The following is a 22,486-nucleotide window of genomic DNA, read 5'->3' as shown; positions in this document are numbered from 1 at the left end:
TGAAGTACTCTGCTATTGAAAAATCAAATGATTCGAGTCTGTTAGTACGTATACATAAATTCCTGTTTTGGTTATGTACTCGTAATACAAGATTACATATAGATCAATTAGATACGAATTTAATGGTAAACACGAAAGATTTACATCTAGCAAGAAAAGTTAGCAACTGTATACGAAATAACATGTCAATTCAAACGTGTGGGCGCGATCAACGAAAAATGATACAGGTGATCGATCAGATCAAAGTGCTGGTCAATAATTTGGACGATTTACGAGAGGAAATTTGTTCGCTACGAAATAATTATCTCCCGAACAATGAGAAGAGTTCAGCTAGTACGAAAATGCAAGTCACGCAGCTACATGTTTTACAGAAATTAGGAAAATCCATTAAAGCAATTGCACCAACAAATCTGCCAGGAACTTGGAAGAGGCCTACGAAAGAACCAGAGGTATTTATTGTTTATTTAATTCAACAATAGATTAATCAATGTTGGCTTTCGCATTTTTTTCCATAAATATTTTTAAGTAATTGTAATCTCTCTCTCTCTCTCTCTCTCTCTCCCTCTCTTTTCGAGATAAATGGATTCATACGCGCGTAAAATTCCTATATCATTTTATTATGGCAGTTTAAATTGGTTGTGTCAATAGATTTGTTTCCATCGTCCAAGCTCGGATGCATCGATTTTCTCATCTTTGAGGTACATGTTTCGTTTTGGAAAAAGAAAAAAGGCTGTCGAAATGTCCACGTACTTGAAAAAAGACGATAGCAGTCAAACGGATCAAACATTTGAAAAAAATTCTTCACGTTTGATCAATAGGTCAAGATTCTCCCAAAGACAGTTGAAACATCTTGCACGATTCTCCGAAACAAATTGCGAGTTTGATTCACAGGTGATAGACCCGCTAGACGATGTTTCCATTGTCCAGGCGCAAAGCAACGCTCGAGGCATAGAACTATGTTTATTAAACAACGATAAACTTTTTACAACCGTGTGCACGCAAACCAGTTTGCAAGAACCAAGAAAGAAGCGCATGAATTTCAATTTTCGTTCGAAAAATCCAAACTTCTACTTCTCGAAGTTTAAAAACGCCGTGATCGCGAAGAAAATTGTTGGGAACTCGAGTGAAAATGCGGTCACGATTTGCGGAAGAATTATTCGGGAAAATTGCCCTCGCCCGAGCAAGCAATTTTACAAGAACCTTCCGTATAGAACGATGAAAAGCAATAGCAACGTACACGCGATCGTTCACGAGAATAGCTGCTCCTTAATTAACAATGTCGAGAGTCTAAAAGATAACTACTCCATCAATGAGCGCAATATAACGGAGTATTCCTTCACCGAGGGAGAATCGGAAAAAGCAACGTCCACCGCTTCCGTATGCTTCAGTTTGGCATTAGACGTTTCCGATAGTTCCGATAAACTCGAGGAATTCTATTCGCGGAGGAAACCGAGAACTTACACGATAACAAAACCATCGCGAAACAATAAAGAAAACAGTCGACACGAAAGAATAGTTTACGCGGGTCCGACTTCCGATTTAACTTTATCCTCGCACAGTTTGTCTAGTTAAAAAATTCTTCCGATAAGCGCAACAGTTGAGATTATGCTTGATCAAGGTATCTAAAAAACTGAAAAAAGAAAAAAAAGAAAAACATTAATTGATTAATGTCATTTTTATTATGCTCGTATTACTTCTAAGTTCATTCGACGGTATCGTAAAATACAAACTCTCATCGCTTCGTGAAAGACGTCTTTAAATTATCTTAAACAGTTCATTTAATTAACGAACATCGTTTCAGTCGTTTTAAGTTCAAATACGTAACATCCTCCCCAGCCATATATTATCGTCAAGGCGAAAAAAAACTGCCATAAAAACAGAATGATGTCGCGGAATCGAAGTTAAATTCTTTATCTACCACGTAACTTGTTAAAATAGGGACTGCATTCATCTTTGGTAAGATTCGTATCTTGTTTTCGCACATTATATCATATAACCGAATGGGCATAAACGTTGCAGTCAAGTATAGCCAACAATACTTTTTACTAACAATGCTCAAACTCGCAAGCTATCGATCGTTCTATATACATTTTGATCGATTAAGAAAACGATTGCTAAACGGACAATTCTGAAAAATACCGAGCTATAACTATATGTTTTCGGTATTTCTTCTTTAAGAATTGTTCTCGGCGACTGCGGCTGCAGCCATTTTGTTCGCGGCGGGTGCATGGCTGTCGAAAGCTGCTCCCAAAATCGCCACGAACGATCCGAACACCCCATCGTTGGCATCGGTATTCTTCTTAAAGTTGTGCACCGAGTAACGATTGTACAGTCCCCAGATGCTGTTCATTAACTTGCTGTTGTACTTCATTGGCGTCAGTTCTCTGCCTGTATAATTACAAGTTCGTTGCTATCGTAACGTTTTTACGAGCACCGTAAAATCCACTTAATCTCTATTCAAACGAATTCTTTCTATACATGTATGTCTATCGATTTGGTTGTACGGAACGCACTGCTTCGTAACTAACCCCAAAAAAACTGGTAGAGATCGCGATGAAGACTAAAACGAACGGTACAAGACTCGAAAGACGCAAATTTAAATGTATAACTTCGCAGTTGGAGACGTTATAGAGAGGCGTCGGCGCATAAAGAAAATACGGTCATCGGCATCAGTTCAAACGCTATTTTGCAAGATCGTATCCTCCCAAAAAAACGATCGGATTCTATTTATAGAAAATCGATAAACCGGGATCTTATCAACAAATTCAACGATTCCAAAAATAAAAGTGCATCTTATGCAATCGCGATCGTTACGTCATAAATACCTTCTACGGAGAGCCTCGAGCTGAACAAAACGTCTTTGCCTGTTTTCTCTTTCTTGTCTATTGGATGACTTATCATAGTGTTCCGTTCAAGATTGCGGCGAACCTTGCACGCAGTAAGCGCACCTTGCGGAATGGCGGCCATCTTTTTACAGCCTACAATGGAAAATTCTAGATTCAGAAGTTTTACAAAATTGTATACAATTACGATTGTATATATCACGTTATATATAAAGTTTTAAAGAAGGAAAGATACTTTTCTCTAAGAGAAGGTAAAAAAAAAGATCAGAGGAGGATGGAACGCGAAAGAAGAATTAAAGGGGCTAAAACGAGAATGGGCAACGGGGGCACGGTACGGAGGAAAGCGAAATTAAGGCAGCCGGTTTTAAATTAGGAGAATTAAGAAGTGGGAGGGGAAAGATATTGATCGAAGGGTGAGAAGGGAAAGCGCGGAAGGTTCGAGTGAGGAAAAGAAGATTGCGAACAGGAGGTGCAAGTTCTGTCAATGAAAATAGAAAAAGTGGGTTGATAGAGTACGAAACGTTCTGAAGAGAGACGAAGGAGATAGAGAATCGAGGCACGAGAAACAACGGACCAAAGACTGTGGCAAAAGCCAACGCGAATATTCCTGGCATCCGTATCCATCGACGACTGACTCGTCGAGACTTAAAAATTGAGATGAAGAAAGCGACTCGGATGGAATTTTCTATCGACACGGAGAATCGCAACAAACTCGACAACGTAGATCGGAGAGAGAAAAAAACACGAACCGGTACAGGTTTCGAATAGCAGCTCGGCGATTTCCTTTTTAACGACGATGTCTTTCGTCTTTCCAACACCGGTTATCTTAATCTCCGCGAATCGATCTACAGCTGCCCTTTTCGATCTTCGACCTTGGTACCTAGTTACTCGGAACTTCATACAGCTGCGATCGGAATCGGTGGAAACTGTCATCAAACGGATTCAAACAGAATCTCCGACGAGATTTTCCGTTCCTTTTCGTTTTTTAAAAGCGTCGAAGCACCAAAAAAAGGCTACACTTCTACACTGATTCTTGCGCGTTGCATGCAGCGTGACAGCGTTCTACTGATTCTACGTAGTAATATTTGTACGAATATATATAAACTCGGTTGGCGGAGCGAGTGGGGAGATGGTTTCGACTACAAGCAAAACAACAATCCGATAAAAGAAAGATTTTCGTGACTGGACATACGATATCGTCGACGACCACCACGACTTTCTTATCTGGTTAAACCTTCTAGACTTGAAACGTAGCAGCACTGTACGCGCGTCTCCCCTTTGTAAGTAGATATATCTGCGCATGCAAAGTAAGCGGCAGATAACCCATATGGTGCGCGAACCAACGATATCTCCGCGTCTCTGCGATACATTTTTTGAGTTGCAAAATATCTAGGTTATTCAACAAATCCCGGAAGTACGTAACATAAAACAGCTGTTTGTCGCGACAGTTTGCTTCGCTTTCCAAAGAATCGAGAACGGTGGCCGAAACTTCGAATCGATCGTTTTGCAACAAACTGTACAATTGTTTGCCAATTTATAGACGTGAGTTTCGTTTCGATGTATGTAAATTACATTACATAAAGAGAAATAGTGGCATCCTACAAATTTACTTGGTATAATCATGAGAACGAGTTCTTCTATGCAGCGAAGAAATGGGGTGCGGAGGATAGAAATGGATAGAGAGGTTGCAAAGTCATATGTAATATATGTATCTGATACTGTAATTAGAACCAAGAAATACATAACGAAACAGATTAGAGTGAGAAATAGGAACTCGTAAAAATATGAAAGAGATTGTGGTGAGATTTGTCGTTCTCGAAAAGTTTTCATCTTTGGATCATTAGGAGTGAGAAAGGTTATGTCATGTCGAAGATAGAAGGAATACCGTATGAGAAACGGTCATTCGGGTTCTATAAAAGAAAATTCGGCGTCTAAATATAAGTTGTTGCACCTTGTAATATGATAGAAATGCATTCGAGCGATGTAATTAAGATTAAAGATATCCCGATATATGAAGATATTTATACGAAAAAGAAAAGCAATTGTATTTATACGAATGCCACATCTTTCTAACATGATCGATATAAAGGCCAAAAAGTACAAGTTGAAAAGAAACGCGCTACATGTTTGAAATGGAGTAGCGCCAGACGTACGAATGCGCGAAAAGAGTGAGACCGCAAGCACGGTAAAGCGAGACAAATTACTGTCTTGCTCACTTGCTGTTTCCTCTCTTTGCCATTAAACTATGCCGGCAGCACTACACTCGGCTGCAAATCGTCGGCCTATCGAAGCACAGCAATTCGCTGCATTTTCTCGACTTAAGAGCCTCGGTGCTCAGAAATGTTCTTGTACAACCTCGTAGCACTACCACTCGTTAACAGAGGGCAGAATGGTCGCAATAAAACTGTTTCTAGGCATTACCCTGAGAAAAATTGAAATTTACGAGGCAAAATACATTTCTACATTGCGAATTTCCAAGTTTAATTTATTTGAAATACAAATTTTTATGAATCACTTTCTTTTGAAATTTCGACACTTAAATTTTATCTTCGTATTTCAAAAAGGGGCATATACAATATGCTGAAAGTTTTATTGAAGTCGGTTGACGCACAGTGTAAATGTAAGATTGGAAGTTCTAAAACGTGAAAGATGTAAAAATTACTTGCTTTTGATTGAAATTCGTGAAAAATTGCTACTTTAACAAATTCTAAATGTTTACAACTCGTAACAATGTCGACCGATTTCAATAAAACTTACACAGTGTGTGTATCCACATTGGTATACGGACCTACATTATACATATATCTTTTTCATTTTCATTATAGGTTCGGATAAAAAAGAAAAATCAGAAAAACATGATTATCTAATTTTATTTTATCGGATCAATCTGCGGCTTGGAGATGTGCAAGAGTAGGACCCATTATTGTACATATTTCAGTGGCTGCAAGCCTGAGATATATATGTGCGTTATACATAGCGTAGTGCCTCACCATGTTGCGCCATATAACCATGCCAGGGGTAAAGGGCTCAGAAATTTAAGGTATGGTATAGAAACTGGCTTTCTCCGATTGGTCGACGCTCCACTGCTAAGCAGTGCTGCCCTCACAGTTTTAGGGAAAAGAAAGCACGACATCAGCTAATTTAACCTTGACATCGGCACAACCACAAGGGGAACCAGTCACACCAACGACCAATGTAGCTTGTCTCCCTTTAACACGCTCGCGGTATCACTCTTCTTGCGCATCTGTACGCCCGGTGCTTCATCCGAAACACGCGACACGATATATTAGACTCGTTCTTTTCGCCTTGACAAATTATCAACCATATTTGCCAGCAAATTTGTGAACGATGCTCAATGAATATTTCAATATGTTTCAAATGTATGCGTTTGCAAAAAATATTTCGACAAGTGGAGCATATTACAGCCTAGCTAATTATTTAATTGCAACGAATGTTAGCGCGAGAGAATGAAAGAATGTTGCACGTGTATAACCTTAGAAAGATACAGCATTCGTATTCGTATTCGTGATGGATGGTAAGTGGTGTATACTGTTGGCAAAAAGTACGAGTCGAATATCGCGCCGATTGTTTCAGATGGAGCACTAGGCAAACGGATGCGTGAAAGGAGTGAGACCACCCAAGTTTCTCGTCCGTGTCGACACACTTGAGACATAGAGTTCGCTGCTTTCGTTCTGTCTCTCTCGATCGTCTCCCGTTCTCTTTCTAAACCAACTGCGCGAATCTGGATGCGCATTAAAATGGTGGGGGATAAAAAGGCGCAATATGGTGAGGAAGAAATGGCTCAATATTGCGAGGCATCACTATACATACATATAAATTATACCAGTTAGATGTTAACCATGGAATATGTTAATCAACTATGGAGGAACAACGTTATGTTTAATATTTAAAGTAGAGGTAATGCAGATCACTGCAGACCGTAACATGAGCACTACCAACCTGCCCTCTTTAAACGAAATGTTTCGCTGTAAAATTGCGCCAAGTTTGTCGTCGATGTGGCAATGCAAAACTTCCGATGTCAATTGCCCAGCCGTCTATTTTCGTATTCCGCCAGGAATTTGACCTTAGCGAAATTCATATAAAACGCAGTGTTTTTGCATCAAATTCACAGAAATTTACTCGTAAAATACACCACCAAACGTTTTGCATGCATTTGCGGAATTTTGCGGACCTTCGGATACAAAACTGTTGAGAATCTATACGCATGTGACCGTCTATAACTGTATATATAGTGTACATATACATGTACGATGTATTTTAAGAATCCTTAGAGTTTAATGTTTAAACCAAAATACAAGTGTATAAGGTTTCGCCTAAGTCAGTGGTGGTGCGTGTATATGTAATACAGTTGAATTGTATGTCGTATTACAGATGAAGAAGTCCAAAATGAAAAATTGCGATCAAATTCACAATCGTTTGTAATGTCGGTAATTTTCTATTGAGTAAAGATGACTGTAAAATGTATGGCACGGGTCTCGAATGCGGTCGTCACGTACCTGTTGGTGTTAACACGACCTCTATGCGCGATCGTCTGACATTTTGCGACGGCAATTGTACGACACAGTAGGTGATCCGCCGTGTTTTGTATCTTCGAGTATACTTTGTTGTCAGTGTAGTGATACGGGTCGATAATAAATGTGAATTTACAAGAGCGGATAAAATGTAGATCAATATAGTTATTTTCGATTGAAGACGTCGAAGAGAGGAGAGAAGAAGAGAAGAGAAGAGGAAAGGAGCGAAGAGATCGAGTCGGGGCAGGCAGCACATGAGAGAGCACATCGCACAGGCCACGACTTTTCTCACTAAGCTTATCGATCTCTCCGCAGGCGATGCATCTCCTTTGCCAGTTTTTTTATGTTTGTAAACGATTGAGTGCGATTGTTAAAGATCGGTGAAACGTTCTCGATCGCCGAGTAATCAGGATCAAGAATGGAAATCGTCGGCGACTACGAGTACAACACGAAAGATCTGATAGGCCACGGCGCATTCGCTGTAGTCTTCAGAGGTAGACATCGTAAAGTGAGTAATGTATTTTAATCTGAAAATGTGATCCCTGATGAAAACGATTTAGAACGATTCGACATTGGTGAACGATAACGGGTCCTTTGTTTTTACAGAAACCAAATTTCGTAGTGGCAATCAAAAGTATCACTAAAAAGAGTCTAGCGAAATCACAGAATCTTCTTGGGAAAGAGATCAAGATTTTAAAGGTACATTGATGCTGTAGTTAGTTTCTTTCGAGCATGTTTAGATTTTCAAATTAATATTTTATTTGTATTTCAATTACGAATGGACTCGTGCTTGTGCTATATTCATTACTTTTATTCAAATTCAGCTATAAACAATGTTGTTTCTATTTAATTCATAATGAATTCATTTTAACATTTGCTGATTAAAAGACTTTATTAAACGAGCATAACCCTTACTATAAATTCTACAAACTAATCGTTTAAAATCCTCGAGGCAAAAGTTATTCTCTTTTAATAAGAAATCGTTGCTTTGTTGTTGACTAATACATTACGTTACAGGAACTAACAGAACTGCATCATGAAAATGTTGTTGCATTATTGGACTGTAAGGTTAGTATTTAATGTTTTCTGTTGAATACCAAATGATTCGTTTTATCTGCTTACCCAAATTATATAATCATGTTTCTGTCCTAATGTAATTGCAAATTATTTAGGAATCTAATCATTATGTCTTCCTGGTTATGGAATATTGTAATGGAGGAGACTTAGCGGATTATTTAAGCGGTACGTGTACTGAAAATGTATCGAAACAACATCTTCCGCAAGCTATGGTCATTGTATCATTTTAAATTTATTATGTTTGTAATAGCAAAAGGCACTCTCTCCGAAGATACTATCAGAGTGTTTTTAAAGCAATTAGCAGGTGCAATGAAAGCATTGCATGCCAAAGGTGTAGTCCACAGAGATCTGAAGCCACAAAACATTTTGCTCAGTCACAGCTGTGGTAAAGCTTGTCCTCAGCCACATCAAATAACTTTAAAGATTGGTAAGGAACAATCCACTATTGATTTACAGACAAAGCACAAGCATTGTTCACATTTAGAACATATTCTTCTATGTTTCAGCGGATTTTGGTTTTGCTAGGTTTTTACAAGATGGTGTAATGGCGGCAACATTGTGTGGATCGCCAATGTACATGGCTCCCGAAGTCATAATGTCGCTTCAATACGACGCGAAAGCAGATCTTTGGTCTTTAGGAACAATCGTTTTTCAGTGTCTTACTGGAAAAGCACCGTTTCAAGCTCACACTCCTCAAGCTTTAAAATTATTTTACGAAAAAAATGCGAATCTTGGTCCCAAGTATGTTATAATAACTAATATATTATTGCATATGACAAAAGTCTGTGCTATTTATTTAATTTGTGAGACATATTTTGTTTACATTGATTGTTGTTTTAGGATTCCACCCGGAACCTCGCCTGAATTGTCAGATCTATTGATGGGTCTTCTGAGGCGTAATGCCAGGGATCGTATGCCCTTTGATGAATTTTTTGGTCATCCTTTCCTTCAAGGATCTAGAGAAAGCCCGAGTCCCGTTCCGGCCGAGCTTCCCGCTTCTCCAGGAACTTTGGTTATCCAAGAAGGAACAGCAGCTGTAACAAGATCTGAACCAGACACAACAAGCCCGTGTTCCAGTCCTGAAGATGACTTTGTACTTGTTCCAAGTGATCTCAGCAGTGACATGGACAATAATCCTAACACGCAACAAGTTAAGTAAGTCATGCATTTTTGTTTTGTAACGACTTAAAAACTGTATATCAGCGACATTATTTCACTAACGTTGATTAGGTATATCAAACAAACAAATAGGGAAGCGGTAAGTCCGCCACGGCCCTGTTTCTTACCCATTTCGGAACCCATTCCCGTACCATCTCAAAGAAGTATAGCTCAGCCGTCGTCGCCTTCGAACAATACGAGGTCCGGGAGCAGCGTTGTTCCACGCTCTCAACCAATCAGTATGAAACGTAGCGTGGATTCGCATAGAAGTCATGCTCCCGATATCGGCTCTCTTAGTCCGCCTAGTGTTCAATTTGTAATTGGTACGCCACCAAGCAGAAGGTGTGTAAAAATGTTCTTTTATACGTTTTGTAATCTTAATATTTTAGTTCAAGTATATTATTGCGATTGTTTTCAGACTAAGTGAGACACCCCCACCACCGAACACATGGCAAGTTAGTCCTGTTACGAGGTATTCGCACACTTCTAGCGGCACATCACCATTGAGACGTTCAACCGGAAACAACAGTGCATCGTCACCGCTACTAACAGGACCATTGGCAGTGTTAGGTTCGCCTACATCGAGAGCTTTCCAGGATAATAACAATACGTTGAGGCATTCACCTGTTATCCCTTTTGGCACAAGAGCTGTCACTCTTCCTGAAATATCTGGTAAATTTAAATCATTGCTTCTGCTATTGTATTTATTGATTTTGATAATATAATGGGAGATATAATTGATTTTTTTTATTGAAAATTTAGAAGCTGGCAGTTTTCAAAATCTCCTACCAGAAATAAATCCTACAGCAAAGGATGATCGTCCATTAACGTTCATCGCTCCTGAACTTCCGGAGGAAACGCTTTTAGAACGGGAACACAGCGAAATATTAGCGAAATTGAACTTTGTTGTTGCACTGTGCGAATGTGTGTGTGAGGTGGCGAGAACGAGAGCAGGTCCTTTAGGTGCACCTCTGGGTGGCATTGAACAAGCAAGTAATGCGGCAACAAGAAGAAGGGCCGAACAAGTCATTCTACTTGTGCGTGCTCTTCAATGGCTCAGTTCTGGATTAAGTCTCGCAACGCAACAACTTAAAACTGGCAGACTACAACCGACTGCCAGCGTTAAAGACGGTAATCATATGTTCATGTAGCTTATGGTTAGCTGTGTTCTCGTAATTCGACGTTACTACAACTTCTTGATTGTATTTCAGTTTTGAACACAATGAACGAAAAATTTCGATCGTGCTTAACAGAATGCAAACAATTGAACAGTGCTGGACTTCTTCATCAAACGGGAGCTACAGCAGATAAAATCCTTTATAATCATGCTATACAAATGGTATGTATGTATGTATGTATGTATTATTATTATTATTATTATATTTATTATTATTATTAACGCGATTATTGCCGCGAAGTCGATATTATTTGTCTCCATGTTTTTTGCAGTGTCAGTCGGCAGCACTGGATGAATTATTTGGAAATCCTGCAGAATGTTTCCAACGATATCATACGGCACAGATATTGTTGCATTCTTTATCACAGCATGTCAGTCACAGTCAAGATAGAGCCCTTCTTATTAAATGTAAAGTATTTTCGTCTTATGCACGCGTTAATCGCGACACAAAAGTAATTAACCTTTCTTTGTCTATTTCAGACAAAGATGCTGTTGAAAAACGCTTGTACGTACTTCAGCAGCAAGGTTACATTTACGCAACAGATCCTACATAGCGCTTATGAAACATGGAAGCAGGATACAAAGACCCGCCCAAACCCGTACCATATTCGATACCACTCTTGTGTAAGATATTCTGCCCTATTCTGTATAAAAGATGTTAATTCATTGATCATACTGCAAAGGTGGCATTGTAGAAAGAAGATACAAAACTAAGATTTAAGAGTAACATAGTGCAAGTTTGTTAGATCAACACAGAATAGGGTAGATTAACCCATGAAAGAGTACGAAAGTGATTCTTTACAGGTTTCTTTATATGATTTTATTAATGACGCGGATAATGAATTATAATTATATATGTAATGTATATATTATATAATACATATATGTATATATACATATATATATTGTAATGTACGTATGGTTGATTAACTAACCTTTATTTCATATCAAATAATAAAAATATGTATACTAACAATATTTTGCATTCAATGCAAGGCACATTATCTTCTTAAACAACAGCGATGCAATAATTGTAAAAACATAAAGTACGGAACATTGTTTTAATAAGTAATGTTTCAGATTGGTGCGTTTTACTATGAATCCATTGCTCAGGATTATTTAGTTTTTCCATCTGTAACAGCTTCTACTTTTGGTTTGTTATCTCTGTAGATGACATAGTTCAATGCCGTGGCGAGAGAAGTCCAAGCAAAATAAGGAATGATCAAGCAGCCGGCGAGTTTGTTTATCTGGTAGAAGGAAACTCCCACGGCTAAGGTGCTTCCCCACAATAGAACAATGTCACACAAGGCCTAAAAATACAGCAGATGCGAGATATTAGAAGAATCAAAATTGAGTTAGAAGTTAGAAGACTACAATTACTATTCATGAAGTACCCATTTCACATTGTGTAGTCCAAAGTATAGCGGAGACCAAGCCCAGTTAAGTAACAAATTTGTTCCATAAATTGAAAGTGGCAGGGTTGCCTTCTCAAAACCACCTCCATCTTTCCATACCAAGTAAGAAGAGTAACCCATTGTGCAATATAGAGTTGTCCATACTGGAGCAAACATCCAGTTTGGGGGAGTCCAAGAAGGTTTGTTCAAAGTCTTAATAAGATTTTAAAAATGTATATATTTAAAAGATGTATAATGTGGTACAGATATCCTAATCATTTTAAATACAGTGATAATCATAGTCAAGTACAGTTAAGCTTGTTTTTATAGAAGGGTGAAACAGTCAGTTGATAGCGATCGAAATTAATTAAGTATCATTAAATAATGGTTATTATTTTTTCAGAACATTAATTCACATTGTTAAGTAAATGTTTGATCGATTGCTTCGAAAAATTATTCACGTAAGTATACCTGTCGTGTACGCCGCTGTCGCATGATTCAATATCGCAATCGAGCATGAGTACTCTTAGGTTCATATATGTACATATGAAAAATGAAATGCTTTAATTACCTCGTACCAAGTCTTGACGCTTTTTCTAGTGAAATAAGCACCAGCCCATCCTCCAATATTCGGATGTATAACACCTATTACGATCGGCCAAGACATTTTTATAGGCATATTATCTGTAAGCGCGACTTATTCCACCTTCGTCACAATCTATTTATCGAGTGTCGATAGCAAAGCCTACGCACCAGCAAGTGCTACTCAGAGGCCCTCTGTGCTACTTTATGTTACCGCGAACATTTCCTCAGAGTATAGTGCACAGTAGCGGTAGTGCAACCACAGACTAGATGTAGGTTTAGACTTAGCACTAGTTACCCAATGTCAATTTTTGTCAACCACTATATTTGGGCAGATTATCCAAGATTATGATGCCAAATAGATAAACAATATTACCACGATCACACTGAGGCGAATAACCCTTCAATTATATTTTAGTCGAACTCGGTATAAAAACGGAAATGGAGGAGATATATATATATATATATACATACATATGCACATAGTTTTGCGTTACACGTACTGTTTAACTTTTAAGATTTAATGAATGCATATGTACGTAGCTTCGTTCGTGCGAATACTCTAGCAAACAATTTCTAAAACCAGTTATATTTTATTGAACATAGAATTAATGATATTCAAGGTTTTACAATTTATTAGAGATAACACTATTTATGTATATATTTAGATGAGTGTAGCTTCTATATTTGCAATTAGATAAATAAACGAAAGGTACTAGCAGGTACGACTGACATATTTTACAATCACCCCGTATCAAATGTTTAATCCAGTCACACCAATTAGTGATATCCTTGCAAACAATGTAGAAATTACTTAGAAGTAGGAATAGGAATATTTTAATATATATGCGAAGAACGATATCATTTTTATGTACACATACAATTTAATAAATACATTAAAAACAAATAATATTTATATTACATTATTTTTTGGAGTGTCATGCACAACTTACAAATAACTATTTTAACAGTAGAGTGAGCACTGACATACAAATGTTTGTGTGAGTACATGTTATTCTCATTAAATAATCGTGACATAAATGTATGCAGAGCGTTACAATGTATCATTACCGGTTATGGCTCGTCACGATTTTCTTTGCAAATATGTACGTTTTCTTTCACGATTATGTTTAGAGGCAGACTAAAAAGATTTTCTAAAATTAAAAACTCGTAAAAAAGCTAAAAAAGGTATAGTATATCGTTTCCTGCATGAAATCGGTGAAATGTATTACTACCTTGATGTATGACTAACAGGAAGTTAGATTTACACCTAATACAACGAAATTTTAAAACCGATTATGAGAAACACACATTTATTTTTGCACACCTTATCTCAGCATTTACAAGAATAAAACTTTATAGGCAGTACGGCCATAAAGTTAATCGGTCCCTGGAGATATGAAAGGATATAGAAAAAGAATATGCTTCCGAGAAAATTATTTCTAGGTATGTTGCGATTAGCTGAAACGCTAGTTACTTAGTCTTGTGCTTAGTAATAATTGTAGAAAGACATTGATTCACAGAGGAAAGTATCCGCTAAATTGTAAAACGTTTCATCTACTTTTTGATATTCCGTGCATTGTTTCGTTCAGAACTAACATATCTAGCTACTTGATTTCTCAGGCTACTATTATCTTTGCATTTTGCTAATTCTTTATTATCTTATTTTTCTCATTCTCGCTTCGTTGGTCAATGTACTTGGTATTGTCTTTTTAATCAAATTTTGTATCCTTTGCGTCCTCTTCATTATTCGCGTCTCTTTTTTTCTCGACTTTGGAGGCAAACACTCCAGGAAGACGATCCCTTACACGTTGTCTCAACTTTTGGGGAATCACCATAATAGTAGTTATCATATTACCAAGGAAGAGTACCAGGAACATTGCACTAAGAACTGGAACATGCCACGTAGCTTCCAAATGGGACGTTAACGTATATAACATGTACGCATTATATAATTGGAATAGATATCCGATAAAAAGGAATGGTAAGAGAAATGACAATCCTCGCCACATCCACGAATGAAAACCTTCTATAGTGATATCCATATTATGCCTTTCGCCTAATGCTTTTAAGCGATATAAAACACCGCGTTGGTAACAGAATTGCAAATACTGTACGAAACCTGTGAATAAAAATTACGACAATGAAATTTTGAACAGACCTTTATAAAGATCTAAATCTTACGATAAAAATCAACGTACTAATGTACGCGTTGAACCACATAAATTGTTGTCGAAATGCATACCATGGCCCTGTGTTAGGCCATACTAGCAAAACTCCGGAAACTACAGTCGAAAGGAAATGGTGAAATCTCCACCAGCCTTTAATTCTCGAACCATTTACTTTTAATATACTTTCTCTTATCGTCAGCGTACAATAGTACCAGACTAAAAGGAACATAAAACTAAGTTCCAAGGTTCTAAAAAGTGCATTATAATATATTAATATAATATGAAAAGAAGTTTAATATATAACAAATAAATAAATAATATATAAAAAATTTACCTGATATTAGTTACTAGGTTTATCACAGATAAAATAAAACCAATTACAGAAAGGACTAATTTAAACTTTTCATATTCATCCTTATACTTGAATCTGAAAAGGATTACAACAAATTACAATTGTATAATCCTCGTTATACGTTTGAATATACAAGGAGCATCCGATATAAACATTCTAGCTGTGCTCACTTATCGCTTTTATTTAATATGGAAACATTAACGCTGCCTAAAATAATTTGAAGGTATGTGCCATTCGCTTTTGGTAATGTTTGTTCTATTTCATGTAATTGCTGCTTCCTCTTTGTCATATGTTTGTCTAGACTTTTCCCTGCTTCGCTCGCGTGTAATCTGATTAAAGTTATCAAAAATTTGTTATGATTTGTGAAAAATAGTAACAATCAGTTTACTAGAATTATTTACTTACTGTTTCAACGATTTTGATATCACACCCATCCTGTACCTCTGATGAGAAATACCTTTCAAGCATTTTGCCTGGAGTTCGCTTACTTCTTCTAATTTTGCAAGGTATTCCCTATTTAGTGCCTGCATAGAATAGGAAAATGTTCTTTTCATCAATTACTTTTTAATAAGCGAAAATATAATATTGAAAACATAGTAAACTCAGAAACGAATGAAAACTGTATTTGCTACTATTTAAAGAAATGTCTTGGATCCCAATGTAATAGCATACAATTCCTCTGTAGAGTCTTAAGTAAGGTTTTTGCTCCTTTTTTTCTTGTTTCTAGCAATCTAGCTAAACAATTAAAACAGACTCGTGTTTTCAACTTTACTGTGTCTCACATTATTATCCCTAAAGCATTAAGCGCAATAGTATATTATAGCAGACACCACAGAAATATAAGCAAGTACTTTGTTAGACAAAATTAGTACCTAGTTTCAATAGTGATTTATTTTCTTCAAACACCGGTTTGGAGTATCACTATGGATAAATAAAGGGACACGCTTAACCTCGAATATTGCAAACGGATCGACCCGTTAAAATTTAATATTAAACTATCGACAATATTAACAACTCGGAGTAACGAGAAATAAATCTTACTTCCAATTCCTTGTAATCTTGAGCTAGGTCGTTCCAATCTTTCAGACAAGATTCAACATCAGTGTCCATTGTGGCGACGAAAAAGATGATTGAAGACAACGATGACCAAGAACTACCTAAAAATCCAATGTATGCACATACATATGTACACCAATGTACACTACGTTCGCGGCCGGTTGTCGTATGTATGTGTTGCTGCGTCAAAGAACTTCCTCGTAAATCTAGCAACAGAGTGCTCTTGTAGCTGTATTTTGATTATCGCGATCTTCAGGGCCGACGTATGATAAGAGCGTCTTATAAAAAATAACTACACTATATAATCCACGCGAGGAAAAGAATAGAATTGCGTTCAAAATATCGTTTGCGACAAAAGTTTAATGTTACTTTCCAAATTGAGAAACGATATAGAACGAAATGCAAATCGCGTCGACGGATGGGACATGGAATCAAATTTCAATAAAAATATTCAATAAAAATATTCTGGGAAAATTAAATGTAATCGAGCATGACGAAATTTGTCCAGATTATTTCTCAATTAAATCAAACTTACGCAATTCCGTTGATAATTCCTGTATCACTTTACTTATAAAACATTTTATTTACACGCTCCGTTCACGTTTCATATCTCGTGAATAATTTGGTCACGATATAATTATATCACGACACACTCTATACATATACTTGAAACTCCGCTTTTTTTCAGATCATTTAATGGCTACATGTACTGTAGTCTGAAACAATTCAATTCATTCAGCTTTATTCTTGCAAATTACGCTACAATTTTTGTTTGATACAAAATTTGACAGCCTGGCAGAATAAATTTATTTTTTTGTATAAAGTAACTTGTTCGAACATTCGAGTTTCGAAGCCTTATTCCATCGCTATTTTTGGTTCAACGATGCCGTAACGGTAATTTATGGAGGCACACACTTGTTTTCGACTTTTTACTCATTCGGGCAGCACGATTTTATAAATAATTGCGGACTCTTTCATTTTGAAGTGCACACAATACGGTTGACTATTTCAACATACGTTCTGTCGTATCTTGTCGGACACGTGATCTTTTTACGGTTGTTAACCATGAGGAGACGAAGAAGCGTGAAAGAGAAGGCGAAAAAGTAAGTAGCAAGAAAACAGGAGATGGAAAGAGAGAAACGGATGAAAATTAAAGTGCTGCGTAAATAGTTCCTGCAATAAACACGTTGTTTCATGCGAAACTCTATGTACATAGATATGTACTGCATTTCGTTACGTTGAACCTTCAGCACGCAGATTTCTTCACCTGGTATTGCGACCAGGTGACACAACGACACGGAATACATTGTCCACCAGTTTCTTTTCCACATCATGAATCCACTGCTTTCAATTTCATGCGCCTATAAAGATCAATCGAAGACGAACGGCAAGTAAGTTTCCTTTCCTCGACGAATTTAAATGCTATCACTGCTAGCTCTAGTTCTATTGTATCCGTTTCAATAAAAAAAAAAAGTAATTCCCTTTTATTTCCAAAAAAAGATTCAACTGAATCTTTCAAAGAAGCAAAGCATAATAATAGAAGTTTAGTATTATGCTATCACAGAAATGCTTAAAATATCGATATAAAAAACCAAGATGTACGTTTTTCGAACGTCTTTCCTGTTATAAAAAAGTAGGTCTTACTCATAGAGTAAGTCTTATAAAAGTAGGTCTTTAATTATATAAAATAGGATTAATGTAACTCTTTGTTCTCTGTTTTCGGCGTATGCAAGTATCTAATGCCCTTAATCCCCTACTCCTCTTACCTCACCCCACCACAGATGTGAAAAATTTCGGCCGAAGATTCAAATACGTTCGAGACTGTTGAATAGCGTGCAGTAGACGTTGCAATGGTTTCGGGATGACCACGATCAGGCGTCGAGGATGAACAATCCTGAATATGTAATGTGTCAAACAAAAATAAAAAAGTAAAAAAATAAACCAAAGAATAGGAGCATAGTAAATATAATTAAAAAATGTGTAACACAACATTTACCAACGTTGGGTACAGTTTGGTTATAGAAGCCGTGAGTGCAACAAATATTTCAAATATTGTGTATTTGTAAGATTATTTTATCCACAGTTATGAAGCAATCGTTCAAATCTTTTTAATTGTTACAAAAAATGACGACGATATGTGCATGTTCTAAATATGTTAATCGCAGTTATTTATTGAAAATTGAAGGGTGACATAAGACAAAAATCTACAACTCGGAAAGATACACGACTTCTAGGTAACGGCATAGTAAACGGTATGGTCAATCTTTTTCTTGCATATATTGTACCGCAATCAACGTACAACATAGATCGTGATTTCTAATGTACCAGCAAATTCGTACACTACTTCTACATGAGTATATACATATACATACGATATGCACACACATGTATGGATACGAATTCGGATAGTTTGCCCGAAGCAAAGGACGAATCATCTACGTGACGCCACAGTGAACTTGATGTATAAGCTATGCTGGTATGATATACCTGGAATTTTGAAAGGTCGACATACCACATTTTAATATTTGACATTAATGAATATACGAAAATATTTAATTTTCAGAAAACAAATTTAATTGATTAAGTATAAAATATTCATTGGATATATTGTGGAATAAATATTTTGAAAGACGCAGCATTATTTTAGGAAATGTCCAAAACTGGGTTCACGCAGCGCGATGATCGATAGTGAATATGAGTAGATGGTAGCTAAGGTTTGAAATTAAAACCTGATGCCATGTTATCACCTGTTTACCCTGCGCCACGTCACAGGGAACTATCTTCGGTGAGTCACCTTTGCTATACTCATCTCTTGGTTTTTCTATACATTGCAGTGTATATGTATGTATACGTGTTGTGTCTAGTAATACATATTGTCCAATGTATAATATAGTACACTATAGTACAGTACAGTATAGTAAAATATGGTATAAAGTATAATATGTTAGTTGTGTATACGTGTTGTGTAGTACTTCCTAGTATTGTGAATGTTTGTTGCCGTGGCCGGAAGTGAATGGAAACCAGTTTTGGTAGAGTTGACTTCGTAATGATCGCTATTATTTTACACTAATCTCATTGTCCTATTTCCAGGCGATTCGCATTCGAACTGGATAACATAATGGAACATTTTCTCGTAGGAACTAGAACTTCAACAATATAAAACAACATAAAGCAGGAGATGTTGAATTAATTTCTGAAAACAGTATTACCGTTGTAGTGGCGTGAGTGTCTACTACTACCAAGTACGACAGAGGATATGGAGAAGAAAAACTTGCCCGGAGAATCAGGGACAAATATTTTTTAAATATAGAGTCACCACGCATATTCTTCTGTAATAAGAAACGATTAGTTCGCGAAAGGTGTCCGATTCGATACGTGCCGATAGGTAGTCGTGCTTACCGTGCAAAAACATTCCACAACCTTGAAGAGACGACAGTTATCGATTGTGTTAATATCGAATGAAAAAAGGTTCAGCGGGTTCATCTGTGGGTCGACGGACGGCCGTCTGATTTCCCGCGTTCTACACTAAATGATCGAGGCAAACAATGTCGCTGGTGAAGAATAATAACGCTATCGAAGGCTCAATACGACAGTAAGAAATGTTTCGTTAGCAAAACTTCGCCGAGATTGCTGGAACTTACGATATTTCCTACTTCAGTCGGAAAAGATGAATATTACACGGAATTGTCTTAAAGCTTCCGAAAAGATCAGCATCCAGCATAATATTCCATCGAATTATTGCATACCGAATTGTAGTTACGCAGGGATAACGAGAATCGACGATTCATCCGATATCTCGAAAAATGCTGATGGCGTTGCGAAATCGAAAATCGAAATCACCGAAAAATCACGCGAGAATGAGAATAGTTATGGTACTGCGCCTGAAGCAACTGCTACCGGAAATGTTCTGCAACGAGCACCGGAACCGCAAGGTCTTCCACTGTTTGGAACGCTTTTCTCATTTTTACTCGCTGGAGGCGCGAAAAAGCAGCATGAATACGTGGACAAAAGACACAAGCAGCTGGGTCCAGTTTACAGAGAAAGACTGGGACCAGTTACCGCAGTGTTTGTCAATTCCCCGCAAGAGTACCGTAGAATTTTTCGCATAGAGGGAGTGACGCCGAAACACTTCCTACCGGAAGCTTGGTTACTATACAACGATATACGAAAATGTCGGCGCGGACTACTCTTCATGTATGTAAATTGTCCAATCAGTGTTAACACTTTAGCTACCGGAAATCTATTGACAGAGTAATCAATTAAAAAATCCAGTATACAGTTGTCCTTTGTTCTTGAAAGATTGTTAAGTCATCGTTGGCAGATAAAGTCTAAAGACAACTGGCAAAGTTTTCATGCTCATCCATTATACCGAAACGTTTGAACAGGGATGGAGACGAGTGGATGCATTTTCGAAAAATATTGAATAAGGTAATGTTAGTACCGGATCCGACAAACCTGATGGCTGGTCCTTGCGAACTAGTAGCCAAAGAACTGACACAGAAATTGCAAAAACAAACGGAGACCGATGCTGTGATTGCAGATTTACAAGTTCAACTGTATCAATGGTCCATAGAGGGTAAAAATGAGTGTAAAATGACGTGAAACGTTTGAAAAAGAAAAACGAGAGATTAATTTAATTTTCATCCTTATAGCGATGGTTGCAACGTTGATGGGTATCCACTGGCAAATTTGTAAACACGAACTGTCTCAAGATTTTGTCAAATTGGCGAGAACGTTGCACAAAGTATTCGAGTACTCCGCTAAATTAGCCATAATGCCAGCTAAGGTTGCTATGAATTTACGACTTCCGGTTTGGATGAAGTTTGTGACAGCCGTAGATACAACCTTTGAAACAGTTCGTGTTTTGGTACCGCGGATGATCGAATTAGGTGGCGATGGCTTACTAAAGAAAATGTTGGACGAAGGGATTCGAGAGGAAGATGTAATTTACATTGTCACCGACTTCATTTTAGCAGCTGGAGACACGGTACAAACCCATACATACATATAAGAATATACGAAATTTCAATAAAGATATGAAATTAATCGCCTGAACGTAATTTGAATTACAGACAGCAACTACTTTACAATGGATTCTATTGTTAATGTCCAAACATCCTCGCAAACAAGAAGAATTGTACGATCACTTGAAAAAACTTCCAAAGAAGGATGTGTTACGGGATGGGCAGTTAAGAGGCATAATTAAAGAAACTCTTCGATTATATCCCACCGCGCCGTTCATATCGCGTTATTTACCGGAGGACAGTGTGATTGGTAATTATTTTGTACCAAAAGGGGTAAGTAAACTCGTTGTTATGATGTTGAAAATCTTGTTTTAAAATGCGAAACGCGAGAAAGGATTGGGAATTACGATAATAATTTGATTTTAGGAACTGATAGTACTATCAATTTATTCGAGCGGTCGTGACAATAAAAATTTTTCACAACCGAACGAATTTCTGCCGGAAAGATGGATCAGAACGGAGAAAGGTGCTTACCGCGGTTTGTTAAATCCACACGCGAGTCTACCGTTCGCTTTAGGTGCAAGAAGCTGTATCGGAAGAAAAATGGCAGAAATACAAATACTGCTTGGTTTGTCAGAGGTATTTCAGCTGCTATACAATAAGTCAGAAAGACATTGTTTACAATATATATTTATTAAATTGATTACTTCGTAAAATTGTGCAAGATAAACGCTTGTATATGTTACATTCTTAAGATAAAATAACAAAAAATACGGTTAAAATAGAAATACAATACATATTAAATTAGTTAAACGAAATGGATAAAACAATTAATTACATTTCTATGAATGTTTCAGCTTGTGAAATCATTCAAGATAGATTGTCTGAATAAGGATCAGATGCAAATGATTTTGCATTTAATTTCCATTCCGTCGGAATCGGTGCAATTGAAATTAACACGAAGAAAATGAAAAACGAGACTGGGTCACGTAAACTAGAATTGTACAATGGTACAACGGTCAGGAAGAACATCTATGTTCGTTCTATGTTAGTCAATTTTAAATATTCTTCAAAGAAATTACACCTACGAATGTGTAATAATTAGTAATGTACATCAATTCTGCCTCTTAAAATATATTCACAGCAAGTATGATAATAGAGGTACGATGAATAAAGAATT

The 22,486-nt window shown here is 37.0% G+C and overlaps 6 protein-coding genes across 18 annotated transcripts; 3 read left to right on the top strand and 3 right to left on the bottom strand.

Moving 5' to 3' along the window:
- The first annotated feature begins 122 nt into the window (after positions 1-122).
- On the top strand, positions 123-1,626 carry LOC144474447 (uncharacterized). The gene is given in 2 exon segments (XM_078189291.1): positions 123-449; positions 649-1,626. Coding segments are annotated over 2 exon segments (1,305 nt in total).
- Positions 1,627-1,660: 34 nt separating this feature from the next.
- LOC144474109 (uncharacterized) lies at positions 1,661-4,009 on the bottom strand. The gene is made up of 3 exons (XM_078188659.1): positions 3,593-4,009; positions 2,826-2,978; positions 1,661-2,388 (listed from the first exon to the last, which is right to left on the bottom strand). The coding sequence occupies exons 1-3, from the start codon at positions 3,774-3,776 to the stop codon at positions 2,174-2,176; spliced, it is 552 nt and encodes a 183-aa protein (XP_078044785.1). The 5' UTR covers positions 3,777-4,009; the 3' UTR covers positions 1,661-2,173.
- Positions 4,010-7,278: 3,269 nt separating this feature from the next.
- Atg1 (serine/threonine-protein kinase unc-51-like protein Atg1) lies at positions 7,279-12,268 on the top strand. Of its 3 annotated transcripts, none has more exons than XM_078188631.1 (13): positions 7,279-7,883; positions 7,982-8,074; positions 8,393-8,443; positions 8,548-8,617; positions 8,703-8,879; positions 8,959-9,193; positions 9,293-9,607; positions 9,704-9,952; positions 10,029-10,282; positions 10,373-10,741; positions 10,822-10,961; positions 11,060-11,195; positions 11,268-12,268. In XM_078188631.1, exons 1-13 carry the CDS (start codon positions 7,794-7,796, stop codon positions 11,339-11,341), a joined length of 2,253 nt encoding a protein of 750 aa, XP_078044757.1. In that variant the 5' UTR covers positions 7,279-7,793; the 3' UTR covers positions 11,342-12,268. The 3 variants fall into 3 exon arrangements, with proteins under 3 accessions (XP_078044757.1, XP_078044755.1, XP_078044756.1); XM_078188629.1 differs by having other exon boundaries at positions 7,281-7,883; positions 9,683-9,952; XM_078188630.1 differs by having other exon boundaries at positions 7,287-7,883; positions 9,683-9,952; positions 10,822-10,949.
- On the bottom strand, positions 11,705-13,285 carry Tspo (Translocator protein). Its single transcript, XM_078188660.1, has 3 exons — positions 12,753-13,285; positions 12,182-12,394; positions 11,705-12,097 (listed from the first exon to the last, which is right to left on the bottom strand). Exons 1-3 carry the CDS (start codon positions 12,858-12,860, stop codon positions 11,903-11,905), a joined length of 516 nt encoding a protein of 171 aa, XP_078044786.1. The 5' UTR covers positions 12,861-13,285; the 3' UTR covers positions 11,705-11,902.
- Positions 13,286-13,627: 342 nt separating this feature from the next.
- Positions 13,628-17,296, bottom strand: LOC144474108 (transmembrane protein 120 homolog). Its single transcript, XM_078188657.1, has 7 exons — positions 16,878-17,296; positions 16,328-16,443; positions 15,692-15,810; positions 15,457-15,615; positions 15,269-15,361; positions 14,965-15,182; positions 13,628-14,885 (listed from the first exon to the last, which is right to left on the bottom strand). Exons 2-7 carry the CDS (start codon positions 16,394-16,396, stop codon positions 14,476-14,478), a joined length of 1,068 nt encoding a protein of 355 aa, XP_078044783.1. The 5' UTR covers positions 16,397-16,443; positions 16,878-17,296; the 3' UTR covers positions 13,628-14,475.
- A 31-nt stretch (positions 17,297-17,327) lies between these two features.
- Sad (Cytochrome P450 family protein sad) lies at positions 17,328-22,301 on the top strand. 11 transcript variants are annotated; one of them, XM_078188653.1, is made up of 10 exons: positions 17,504-18,369; positions 18,528-18,594; positions 18,671-18,818; positions 18,906-19,127; positions 19,433-20,536; positions 20,728-20,918; positions 20,995-21,329; positions 21,415-21,639; positions 21,733-21,945; positions 22,164-22,301. In XM_078188653.1, the coding sequence occupies exons 5-10, from the start codon at positions 20,010-20,012 to the stop codon at positions 22,275-22,277; spliced, it is 1,605 nt and encodes a 534-aa protein (XP_078044779.1). In that variant the 5' UTR covers positions 17,504-18,369; positions 18,528-18,594; positions 18,671-18,818; positions 18,906-19,127; positions 19,433-20,009; the 3' UTR covers positions 22,278-22,301. The 11 variants fall into 11 exon arrangements, with proteins under 11 accessions (XP_078044770.1, XP_078044779.1, XP_078044774.1 ...); XM_078188644.1 differs by adding an exon at positions 17,328-17,445 and having other exon boundaries at positions 17,559-18,818; XM_078188648.1 differs by having other exon boundaries at positions 17,504-17,733; positions 18,076-18,818.
- The last annotated feature ends 185 nt before the right edge of the window (positions 22,302-22,486 follow it).

This window comes from Augochlora pura, chromosome 8 (assembly GCF_028453695.1).
Source record: "Augochlora pura isolate Apur16 chromosome 8, APUR_v2.2.1, whole genome shotgun sequence".
NCBI lineage: Eukaryota > Metazoa > Arthropoda > Insecta > Hymenoptera > Halictidae > Augochlora > Augochlora pura.
This window is presented reverse-complemented; position numbering and strand designations above follow the sequence as displayed.

Coding starts and splice junctions, on each gene's coding strand:
- LOC144474109 (XM_078188659.1), bottom strand. CDS start 3,776: ATGACAGTTTCCACCGATTCCGATCGCAGCTGTATGAAGTTCCGAGTA. Junction 2,979..3,592: donor GCTATTCGAAACCTGTACCG/GTTCGTGTTTTT, acceptor TTTCCATTGTAG/GCTGTAAAAAGATGGCCGCC. Junction 2,389..2,825: donor CTCGAGGCTCTCCGTAGAAG/GTATTTATGACG, acceptor GTAATTATACAG/GCAGAGAACTGACGCCAATG.
- Atg1 (XM_078188629.1), top strand. CDS start 7,794: ATGGAAATCGTCGGCGACTACGAGTACAACACGAAAGATCTGATAGGC. Junction 8,075..8,392: donor AAGAGATCAAGATTTTAAAG/GTACATTGATGC, acceptor ATTACGTTACAG/GAACTAACAGAACTGCATCA. Junction 11,196..11,267: donor TAGAGCCCTTCTTATTAAAT/GTAAAGTATTTT, acceptor TGTCTATTTCAG/ACAAAGATGCTGTTGAAAAA.
- Tspo (XM_078188660.1), bottom strand. CDS start 12,860: ATGCCTATAAAAATGTCTTGGCCGATCGTAATAGGTGTTATACATCCG. Junction 12,395..12,752: donor GCGTCAAGACTTGGTACGAG/GTAATTAAAGCA, acceptor AATCTTATTAAG/ACTTTGAACAAACCTTCTTG. Junction 12,098..12,181: donor GACTACACAATGTGAAATGG/GTACTTCATGAA, acceptor CTGTATTTTTAG/GCCTTGTGTGACATTGTTCT.
- Sad (XM_078188644.1), top strand. CDS start 20,010: ATGAATATTACACGGAATTGTCTTAAAGCTTCCGAAAAGATCAGCATC. Junction 21,330..21,414: donor TTTTAGCAGCTGGAGACACG/GTACAAACCCAT, acceptor TTTGAATTACAG/ACAGCAACTACTTTACAATG. Junction 21,640..21,732: donor ATTATTTTGTACCAAAAGGG/GTAAGTAAACTC, acceptor ATTTGATTTTAG/GAACTGATAGTACTATCAAT.
- LOC144474108 (XM_078188657.1), bottom strand. CDS start 16,396: ATGGACACTGATGTTGAATCTTGTCTGAAAGATTGGAACGACCTAGCT. Junction 15,811..16,327: donor AAGATTACAAGGAATTGGAA/GTAAGATTTATT, acceptor TATTCTATGCAG/GCACTAAATAGGGAATACCT. Junction 14,886..14,964: donor GTGGTTCAACGCGTACATTA/GTACGTTGATTT, acceptor TTTTATTCACAG/GTTTCGTACAGTATTTGCAA.